This window comes from Scardinius erythrophthalmus (assembly GCF_964197995.2).
Source record: "Scardinius erythrophthalmus genome assembly, contig: HAP1_SCAFFOLD_573, whole genome shotgun sequence".
NCBI lineage: Eukaryota > Metazoa > Chordata > Actinopteri > Cypriniformes > Leuciscidae > Scardinius > Scardinius erythrophthalmus.
In genome coordinates this window covers 15,001-26,969 of record NW_028296046.1, presented here as the reverse complement: position 1 = coordinate 26,969, position 11,969 = coordinate 15,001, and the positions used below count along the sequence as shown (strand labels likewise).

The 11,969-nt window shown below is 38.5% G+C and overlaps 1 protein-coding gene across 1 annotated transcript in view; it reads left to right on the top strand.

Moving 5' to 3' along the window:
* The first annotated feature begins 8,965 nt into the window (after positions 1-8,965).
* Positions 8,966-11,969, top strand: part of LOC308686648 (kelch-like protein 7) — an 11,133-nt gene continuing 8,129 nt past the window's right edge. The window contains exons 1-5 of the mRNA XM_081395087.1: positions 8,966-9,208; positions 9,883-9,985; positions 10,082-10,175; positions 10,247-10,371; positions 11,834-11,969. The exon at positions 11,834-11,969 is cut by the window's right edge and continues 40 nt beyond it. Of these exons, the coding sequence (XP_081251213.1) occupies positions 9,074-9,208; positions 9,883-9,985; positions 10,082-10,175; positions 10,247-10,371; positions 11,834-11,969 (593 nt within the window). The 5' untranslated portion in view covers positions 8,966-9,073. The remainder of the gene's footprint in view (positions 9,209-9,882; positions 9,986-10,081; positions 10,176-10,246; positions 10,372-11,833) is intronic.

The following is an 11,969-nucleotide window of genomic DNA, read 5'->3' as shown; positions in this document are numbered from 1 at the left end:
CGTGACCGCAGTTTGACACACCGATGTTTATATTGCTCAGTATATGACTCAGTTGTTGTTAGTCTGATGAACGGTGTTTGACCTGTATGAAAGCGTTCAGCTCTTCGGTGTGTGTCTGATTCCTCTCGGCTCGTGTTTACTCAAACGCAGCACGCCTGAATGTGTCTGTTTATAGCGAGCAAACACGCCGCTCGGCACCTTCTGCTGCTTTCTGCCGCTCTCTCCTCGTTTCCTGACTTCTTCTGTTTCTCTCCGGCTCTCGCTTTGTTTCTTGTCTTCCTTCTGCTTGTGAAGCTTGAGGTGTGAGCGAAGAGTGAAAAAAAAAAAAAAAAAAAACTCAGTAGGCCTATCTCCACACATTCGGCATGTGTTTGCTAAATGTGACAAACCTGTAGTTTGACAAGAACAATATAAGAAAACTATATATGGATGAACTGTCTGAGACACTGTTAATAAGAGACATTCTGTGTGTGAATGTCAAAGACAAGTTGATGCCATGATGTGAAGAGCTGATGAGACATAAAAAAAAGTGCATTAAATTAAATTATATTTTATTTGAGGTGTGTTTACCTGAGCAAAATCAGCCACCACAATGTGAGGATGTTGCAGGGGGTTCCTAAGACAATCCATGTGGTTCCTGTTTTGGGTCGTTGCTAAGGTGTTTTGGGTGGTTGTTATGAGATGACTTGGGTGTTTTGGGTGGTTGTCATTGGGTTGCTAAGGTTTTTTTTGGTGGTTGTTATGTGGTTGCTTGGGTGTTTTGGGTGGTTGTTATGTGGTTGCTAAGGTTTTTGTGGTGGTTGTTGGGTGGTTGCTAAGGTGTTTTAGGTGGTTGTTATGTGGTTGCTTGGGTGTTTTGGGTGGTTACTAAGGTGTTTTAGGTGGTTATGTGGTTGCTTGGGTGTTTTGGGTGGTTACTAAGGTGTTTTGGTTGGTTGTTATGGGGTTGCTAAGGTTGCTTAGTTTGACAAGAACAATATAAGAAAACTATATATGGATGAACTGTCTGAGACACTGTTAATAAGAGACATTCTGTGTGTGAATGTCAAAGACAAGTTGATGCCATGATGTGAAGAGCTGATGAGACATAAAAAAAAGTGCATTAAATTAAATTATATTTTATTTGAGGTGTGTTTACCTGAGCAAAATCAGCCACCACAATGTGAGGATGTTGCAGGGGGTTCCTAAGACAATCCATGTGGTTCCTGGTGTTTTGGGTGGTTGTTATGGGGTTGCTAACGTTTTTTGGTGGTTGTTGGGTGGTTGCTTAGGTGTTTTGGGTGGTTGCTAAGGTGTTTTGGGTGGTTGTTATGAGATGGCTTGGGTGTTTTGGGTGGTTGCTAAGATGTTTTGGGTGGTTGTTATGGGGTTGCAAAGGTTTTTTTTGGTGGTTGTTGCTTAGGTGTTTTGGGTGGTTGTTATGAGATGACTTGGGTGTTTTGGGTGGTTGCTAAGGTGTTTTGGGTGGTTATTATGAGATGGCTTGGGTGTTTTGGGTGGTTGCTAAGGTGTTTTGGGTGGTTGTTATGGGGTTGCTAAGGTTTTTTTGGTGGTTGTTGGGTGGTTGCTTGGGTGTTTTGGGTGGTTGTTATGTGGTTGCTTGGGTGTTTTGGGTGGTTGTTATGGGGTTGCTAATGTTTTTTTGGTGGTTGTTGGGTGGTTGCTAAGGTGTTTTGGGTGGTTGTTATGTGGTTGCTTGGGTGTTTTGGGTCGTTGCTAAGGTGTTTTGGGTGGTTGTTATGAGATGACTTGGGTGTTTTGGGTGGTTGTCATGGGGTTGCTAAGGTTTTTTTTGGTGGTTGTTGGATGGTTGCTAAGGTGTTTTGGTTGGTTGTTATGTGGTTGCTTGGGTGTTTTGGGTGGTTGCTAAGGTGTTTTGGGTGGTTGTTATGTGGTTGCTAAGGTTTTTGTGGTGGTTGTTGGGTGGTTGCTAAGGTGTTTTAGGTGGTTGTTATGTGGTTGCTTGGGTGTTTTGGGTGGTTACTAAGGTGTTTTAGGTGGTTATGTGGTTGCTTGGGTGTTTTGGGTGGTTACTAAGGTGTTTTGGTTGGTTGTTATGGGGTTGCTAAGGTTTTTTGGTGGTTGTTGGGTGGTTGCTAAGGTGTTTTGGGTGGTTGTTATGTGGTTGCTTGGGTGTTTTGGATGGTTGCTAAGGTGTTTTGGGTGGTTGTTAGGTGATTGCTAAGATGTTTTGGGTGGTTGTTAGGTGATTGCTAAGATGTTTTGGGTGGTTGCTAAAGTTTTTTAGTTGCCTGTTAAGTGGTTACTAATGGGTTCTGGGTGGTTGTTAGATGAGTATTAAATTGTTTTGGCTGGTTGTTAAGTGGTTGCTAGGGTGTTTTGGGTGGTTGCTAAGGTGTTTTGGTGGATGTTATGTGGTTGCTGAGGTGTTTTGGGTGGTTGCTAAAGTGTTTTAGTTGCTTGTTAAGTTTCACTAATGTGTCCTGGATGGGTTGCTAGGTGGTTGTTAAGGTGTTCTTGGTGGCTGCAAGGTTGTTGCTGTTCTGGGTGGTTACTAGGGGGTTTTGGGTGGTTGCTAGGTAGTTGCTTGGGTGTTTGAGGTGGTTGTTAGGTTGTTGCTAAGGTGTTCTGGGTGGTTGCTAGGTGACACACACACTCAAACTGAATACTTATTGTTAAAGGTTTGATCACATCCATAGTAACACCTAGCGCAAACTCCACTAAAACAATGTATTTTGCCAATGACACCATTACATCATGATATCAAAGACTATAGAGCGAAATGTCAAAGACAGGAAGATGATATTGTGAGGTAAAATACAGACAAGAAATAAAATGTCACGTTGCGTAACAGAAAATGAGAAAATAGAAGTAGACTTCACAAAACTACAACTGAGTCATTGCATGAGCAACAACTGGCATGAGTTTGTCATCAATAATAGTTCTTATGCTGAAGAAATGACTCACGATCATTGTGTTTTCATGTGAATCACTGAAGCTTTTTGAGACATTAATGTGATTCTGAATGGTGTCTTATCCAAAGCAAACAGTCATGGAGTGAAAAAATGACCAAATGTAGGACAAGACTCAATCTTCTCCTGTCGAAGTCATGTGATGGTGTAAATTGTGTGTGACAGATCTGAATGTAAGTTTGCAGTGCATTATGGGGAAGCTTTTAGACCAGGACATGGAGAATGAGCATGTCTATGTTTCACATCTATCATTATTTAAAAATGAATTATGTAAGAAATTAAATGTTGACTGGCATTAAATTAATAAAGAAAAAGATTTTACAACAGCAGCCTAAAACTATGACCAAATAGATATTTGAATGTTGGTATTTATCAACAATCATGCTAAAATTAGGATTAATAATGAAGGAATAAGGGTGTATGAAAGTACATTTTTGGTCATGATGATCATAAAAAATGTTGGAAATCACATATAAATTATGTAAAAATAAAAATGTCTGCAGTGATTGAAATATATAAAACTAGAAATATGCTGAATCTGCATTCATTATATACAGTATATATACACACACACACACACTGTATATAGTACCCATTATTTTTAGATATTGATATATGAAACACTTGAATCAATTGCATTCATTCGTGAGTCATTTTGAGTTATGTATAAAAGTCATATTTATGATGATGATGATGATGATGGGTAACATTTTTTGACGTCTGTCAAAAAGGATAGTTATTTCAGAAGTTTTTTTCAGTCAGTCGTGCACTGATGAATCACTGAAGGAACATGTATTGAGAAAGTAAATGTTTAGTGTCTTATTGACTTTAAATGATGGTAAACTGTGGCTGAATCCGAAATCGCCCCCTAAACCCTCATTCACTATTCCCTACGTTAGTCCACTAATACTGTTTACTTGAAGAAGTGAGTGAAAAGTGAAGTGAATTCACAAAAGTGAAGTGAGTGAATTCGGACAGTACACTCGTTATTGCAGTGCAATGTGGGATTGAATAAGTGCACTCAGTATCGTTCACTATGGTTTCGGACACCACTGCAAATGGCTGTCCCCTCAAATGACGCCCTATATGCGGGTATAGGGGGCGATTTCAGATTCAGCCTGAGTTTTCCCAGAGAGCCGGTGTTTTCTCTTCCAGGAGGAGATGCAGACTCTCACATGTGGAAATGAAATGTGAAGCTTGTTGTGACAGTGGCTCGAGTCAACCAACCGGTTGCATCATTTTGCCTGTGGATAAAATGCCACTTTACTGTTATTATTATTATCTTCTGATATTTCTCCCTTCATAATGAGCCAGCGGTGTCTTTAGGAATGGAGACACAGTATGTAAATGGAGGTTGTATTTGTTGTGTTTGCTTTCATGCGGGATCCAGCTTGTTAGAGAAAGGCTTTCACAGTTTCCCGTGTGTGTGAGTTTGGCAGCGAGTGCAGTGACGGAGAGGTGATGTGAGGACACACACACACACACACACACACACACACACACACACACACACACACACACACACACACACACACACACACACACACACACACACACACACACACACACACACAGAGAGAGAAATAACAGATCCTCACAACGACTCCAGCACAATAACTCCCTCCTCTGCTTTCCAACAATGGCAGAAGTATTTCGGTAATTAATTTCTGCCGACGGAGGCCTGAACGCCTGATCGCCTGAACACCTGAACACACACCTGAACACCTGAACGCCTGATCGCCTGAACACCTGAACACACACCTGAACACCTGAACGCCTGATCGCCTGAACACCTGAACACACACCTGAACGCCTGAACGCCTGAACACCTGAACGCCTGAACACCTGAACACACACCTGAATGCCTGATCGCCTGAACACCTGAACACACACCTGAACGCCTGAACACCTGAACACCTGAATGCCTGAACACCTGAACACACACCTGAACGCTTGAACACCTGAACGCCTGAACACACACCTGAACGCCTGAACACTCACCTGAACGCCTGAACACACACCTGAATACCTGAACACACACCTGAACGCCTGAACACACACCTGAACACACACCTGAACGCCTGAACGCCTGAACACACACCTGAATACCTGAACACACACCTGAACGCCTGAACACCTGAACACACACCTGAACGCCTGAACACACACCTGAACACACACCTGAATGCCTGAACACCTGAACGCCTGAACACACACCTGAACACCTGAACACACACCTGAACGCCTGAACACACACCTGAACGCCTGAACACACGCCTGAATGCCTGAACACCTGAACACACGCCTGAACACCTGAACACACACCTGAACGCCTGAACACACGCCTGAACACCTGAACACACGCCTGAATGCCTGAACACCTGAACACACACCTGAACGCCTGAACACCTGAACGCCTGAACACACGCCTGAACACCTGAACACACACCTGAACGCCTGAATGCCTGAACACCTGAATACCTGAACACCTGAACGCCTGAACACACACCTGAACACCTGAACACACACCTGAACGCCTGAACACCTGAACGCCTGAACACACGCCTGAACGCCTGAACACACGCCTGAACACAGGCCTGAACGCCTGAACACACACCTGAACACCTGAACACACACCTGAACGCCTGAACGCCTGAACACACGCCTGAACGCCTGAACACACGCCTGAACGCCTGAACACACGCCTGAACACACGCCTGAACACACGCCTGAACACACAACTGAACGCCTGAACACCTGAACACATGAACGCCTGAACACCTGAACGCCTGAACACACACCTGAACACCTGAACGCCTGAACACCTGAACGCCTGAACACACACCTGAACGCCTGAACACCTGAACACACACCTGAACACCTGAACGCCTGAAGACCTGAACACCTGAACGCCTGAACACCTGAACACCTGAATGCCTGAACACACACCTGAACACCTGAACACACACCTGAACACCTGAACACACACCTGAACACCTGAACACCTGAACACACACCTGAACACCTGAACACACACCTGAACACCTGAACACCTGAACACACACCTGAACACCTGAACACACACCTGAACGCCTGAACACACACCTGAACGCCTGAACACCTGAACACACACCTGAACACCTGAACGCCTGAAGACCTGAACACCTGAACGCCTGAACACCTGAACACACACCTGAACACCTGAACACACACCTGAACACCTGAACACACACCTGAACACCTGAACACACACCTGAACACCTGAATGCCTGAAGACCTGAACACCTGAACGCCTGAAGACCTGAACACCTGAACGCCTGAAGACCTGAACACCTGAACGCCTGAAGACCTGAACACCTGAACGCCTGAACACCTGAACATTTATTCTATCTAACATTTTATTCTATCTATCTGTCTGTCTGTCTGTGTCGTTGTAACTTTCATTCTATCTATCGTTCCATCCATCCCTCTATCTGGTTCTGCAAGTTATGCAACCATCCTCATCCTCTTTTTTTTTTTTTTTGGCCTTTTAGATCTTCAGCCTAAAAATCTCAGTTTTTTAGGAATGATTCGCTGCCTAATGGGAATCAACTTTATAAAAAGATAAGGAGGAAAAACCCCTTTAAAGAGCAGATGACAACAAAAACTCCCACAGATGGGAATCAATAGGACAACGGGGCGTTTTTCACGTCCAGCTCAGAGGGTTCAAAGCCAGCGCTTCTACACAAAAGCACAGATTCTCCCACAGATGGGAAAAACACTGAAAATATGCTTTCCTCTTCAGGATATAAAAAATGCAACGAGAGGTCGTTTCAATTGCTTTGTCCTCTTCTCCATCTCTCTCTCTTTCAATGCCTTTTTGAGAGACCATGTGAGCCAATGAATATCCACACAGTGTTTGACTGCCAAAAGGTGCAAATGTTGTTACAGGATTTAATCTGAATACATTTGCATAATTTCAAGGGACAAAAACCTGTAGAAGAAAAGCAAATTCTCTTGAATGTAATCTACATTTTTCTGAAGATAGGTTGCATGATCAAAATGTTATCTCAACAAATATTGGATTTTGTGAAACAGTGCACGACTTTTTTCTTCTTCATATCATTTGCTTTTAATTTGCCTTAATTTTAAGGCAGTTATGTCTACATCTTCAAAGTCAGTGTGATGAATGCTTACATATTTTAAAAGTATTTTATAATGCAAATATTTATGATTTATCTATGACATTTTTATTTATCACAATTTTTATTATTATTATTATTATTATTATTATTTTTATCACACAGTTACAATGTTCTCATTATAATTTTATGTAGCCTAAATGACAGACTTGCACTTCTCATGTTGCACTGAACCGCATTTTTATTGTTTGAAGTGATTCCAATCATATTTCAAGCAATTCAAAACCATAATGGCGAACAGTGTGCATCTGAAGTGTCTCTGAAAGCTATATATATGTATTTATTTTTGAACATATCAGCCGATATGTGGTGGCTGATATATCGTGCATCCCTAATATTTATATATGTAGGCCTATTTTATATTTTGTCCAGTGCAATGACATTCACACGTTTTAAATGTGACTTCAATGTCCAAATGCATCTGGCAAAAAGGTTGAAATATCCTTTCACATGTATCTGTCAACTCAAAGAACGAGCATTTCGAGACATTTTGGGTTTAATTGAACAGAATCCAGGGATGTTTGAATGATTCTTTGTTTATCAGAAGAACAATTTGATCAAGTCGGCCTTTTGACAGCTTTCAGATGACCTGGACCACGAGAACAACATCCAGACGTGTTCATCCCACCTTCGCTGTGCAGGAGGACGAGGAGACAGAACTAATGCCTCTCAGACTTCTGACAGCAGGGTGTTCAGATGAAAGCTTTCGGAAATGAAGCCGGGCCGAAGCGTTCTGGCTTTGGTTGCCGTAATAAGGCCACCTCAGAGAGGTCTTGTTGTTAAGACCCAAAGACAGGCTCTTCTACCTCATTAAACACAGACAAGAGCCTGGCATGTCTTCTCTTATGTAAAACTCTCCGTGTCGAGTCAAAAGATAAATGTAAATGCTGTAGCCGTCTGCACTCCAGGCATTAATCGCCAGAAATATTGGATTTCATGTAATTGGCATGAATGGCCTTGCAGTTTCACCTCAATCAATCAAAACTCTTGTGCTGGAGGAAAAGAAAAAAGATTGTAATCGTAAATTTAAATGCAATTAAAGAATGTTTTAGCTATGTCCTCCTTCATGTTTTAAAATTTCCCTCTATTTAATTAGTTTAGTTATAACGTCTCATTTGTTTGTCAAACGACAACTATGAATTTCCTTTACTTATTAGCACATTTGCTTTTAAATTTAGACCTGGTAAATGTGACTTTTATACTGATTAATGCACAGATTTTAATATAAAACTTGTTTTAACACTGACATCTAGTGTACATAACATGACATTATAATACAGGTTATTTACATGTTTGTAGTGCAGTAGATCATGACTTAATAATAAATGCTCTTAAATAAACTTGTGTAAAAAGTGTTTAGCCAAAAGCAAAACAATTGATATAATAAAAATAAGAGGTATTTATATACCTATCTTAGGCCTATTATAGGCAGATCTTTAACCAATAAAACCCAGAATTACATTGAAAATACTGAAATGATCTGTAATCATGTAATATAAACCATAAACCATTTTCTAAAAGATCTATACATATATACTCAAAATATAAAAATAAAAAATACAATAAACGATTGAGGTCAAACTTGAAGTGGGACTTTTATTTTGACACGTGTTTCTGACTTCACATCATTTCTGTCACTGAAAACCTACACGAACATGCCAGTGTCCTTGTCAAATAAACTTTCCCCCAAAACTATTAGTGTACTTAAAATACTCAAACAGACTGGAAAAAAATATTCTGTTTGGAGATTAACATACACATAAATATATAGTCCTTTTTTCTTTTTCTATTTTTACTTTAAATTTGAAATGGACTTTTATTGCATCCATTCCCAGACGGCCATCGTGGAATGCTGTCGCTTCCTTCACATCATTCCCATCTTTCATATTTACATGCAGAGCTGCCCGGAAAAGCTCAGTGTTTATTAAATAAACGTTCTAATCATATACACAATAAAGCATGATGAGCATGGCCGCCACACCATGCGAGAAGACATTAGCACCTAAAAAGAAAAGCGAGAAGAAGATTGCATCCAAAGAGGAGTACAGATTACTGTCCAATATCATGGGAGTGATGAATAACTTGAGGAAACAGGTAAATATCCTCAGATATCTGACATATGCATCATATAATATGAAGTTTCTGACATATACATGGCATAACCTGACGTATGTGATATATATTCATCATATAATATGAGTACTCTAACATGCGTCATTATGAGATCATGCATCTGAGAGATATCTGACATAAAGCCTATCCATAATAAAATATTTGATATCTAACATCTTCTGCGATATCTTTACATTAAATGAACTACATGAATCTTACATAAAGTGAAAATAGATAATAGGTACATTTATGTTTACTTTATTTAATTTTTATCAATGATATTTGTTTAAATAATGAAATATTTTAAATATTTATATATACACACACACACACACACACACACACACACACACACATATATATATATATATTAATTTGTCTTAAAATTCATATATATATATACTTTTTTTACATATTCTAAACAATACAATATTTTACATATTTGTTTATTTATTATTCTTCTATTAATTTGTTATTTTATTTTTAGTTGCAATGATTGATGAGAACATATAATAGACAGTACAGAATGATTTGTGGTAATGAGATAAAGGGTTTGGACAATGTTAGATATAATCAAAAATATAAAGCAATATCTATGCATGCCTGTATTCATGTATCGTCTCTAATGCACTGCGTGACCTTTGACCTGTGCTCAGGGAATCCTCTGTGATGTGGTCCTGGTTGTGGACGGGAAACACATTCTGGCACACCGAGTGGTGCTGGCCGCCGCGAGCCACTTCTTCAACCTCATGTTCACATGTGAGAGTGATTACTGTTATTATGGTGTGAGCAGCTGTAGATGTTGCATTAGATGTTTCCAGTTGTAAGAGAAAGCCTGATGTTTTGCATGTGCAGCCAGTATGATGGAGGCCACGAATCACGAGGTGGAGCTGGGAGGAGCAGAGCCAGAGATCATCGAGCTGCTGGTGGAGTTCGTCTACACGGCACGGTGAGGCTGACACAAATATGATGTAACATACCTCACACACACGCATTCATAATGCTTATATCTGATCTCAGAATCTCAGTGAACAGTAATAATGTTCAGTCTCTGCTGAACGCTGCCAACCAGTACCAGATTGAGCCGGTGAAGAAGATGTGTGTGGAGTTCCTGAAGGAGCAGGTGGACGCCACCAACTGTCTGGGTGAGGCGGCGCATCTCTCTGTGCGAAACTCCTGCAGCTCTTCAAATGCATTTTTATTCTCATGTCTGTTTAATTCCAATATAATTGCAATATAATTATGTTTCTGTGAGTTATTATTGCTCATATTATAAATCTGCAGACATACCTGATAAATGCATCAGATATTATTAGATCTGACACATGCATTATATAATCTGAGATATCTGACATATACATAACAAAATATGGCATATCTATCTGCATGCATCATGTCGTCTGCGATATCTTTACATGCTTAAAATGTATATAAAATGCGTATGATTTACAAATAATTATATCTAACAATAAACTGATAATAGATTATGGGTACATTTTTTATATATTTAATAACAAACTTTTTACATATTTAAAAAATATTTATTAATATTTTTATTTATTAATTTGTGTTAAAATGTATTATATATTATAAATCTGATATTATAACTGACAGATTGATATATATTCAACATATAATATGAGCTATCTAATATAATATAATATGAGATTATATAGTCGTATAATCTAAAGTATGGATCATATTGTCTGCGATATCTTTATAAACTTCACAAACATTTTTGCTAAAAGTAGTGTCTATAATAAACTGAAATATAAATGGATAATAGGTTAATTTATGTTTGCTTTAATTGTAAAACAATTTAAAAAACTTATATACATATTTTTAAATAATTAAATATATATGTTTATACATTTTTTACATTGTCTTGAAATGTATTTTTATTTTCATGTCTGTTAAACTTCTATTTCTCATTTTTTATTAGAGGATAGGTCAATTTATATTCACTGTACTTAAAACTTATTTTTTTTAGATAATACAATTCTTCTAAATATTTACATTTATTAATTATAAATTGTAACATACTTTACATATAAATTGCTAAAAATAATGTATTACAATAAACTGAAAATATATAATAGATAAATGTATGTCTACTTTATTTAAGTTATGTCTACTTTATTTAATTGTAAAACATATTTTTAAATAATCAAATATTTTACATTTTATACTTATTACTTTTCAAAATTAATTTGTCTTGAAATGTATTTTTATTTTCCTGTCACTTTAATTTCTATTTTGGGTTTTCTATTTTATTTCTATTAATTGCAGGCAAAATATATTGTTTATTGGATACATACACACATATATATATATAGTAATTAATATATTTAGATTTACATTTATATTTACATTAGATATCTGATATGATCAAAACGTTTTAATTGTGTTTTTTAAAATCACTGTTCACATTAATTAAAGCTTTAATCCAAAATGTGATGCGCTTTAGAAGAAGTCAGAACTGGACACTTTATAATTTACATTTAAGAATGTCGACAGTGGTAGAAAGTGAAATGCTCAGTGTGAAGGATTGTGCATCTGGACACTGCAGATAGAAGTGCTATTGTGATTGGTTGTCTCTTCTGTAAGGCATCAGCTCATTGGCCGAGTGTCTGAACTGTCCTGAGCTGAAGGTGTCGGCGGATGACTTCATACACCAGCACTTCACAGACGTGTATAAGATGGACGAGTTCCTGCAGCTGGACGTCACGCAGGTCACACACCT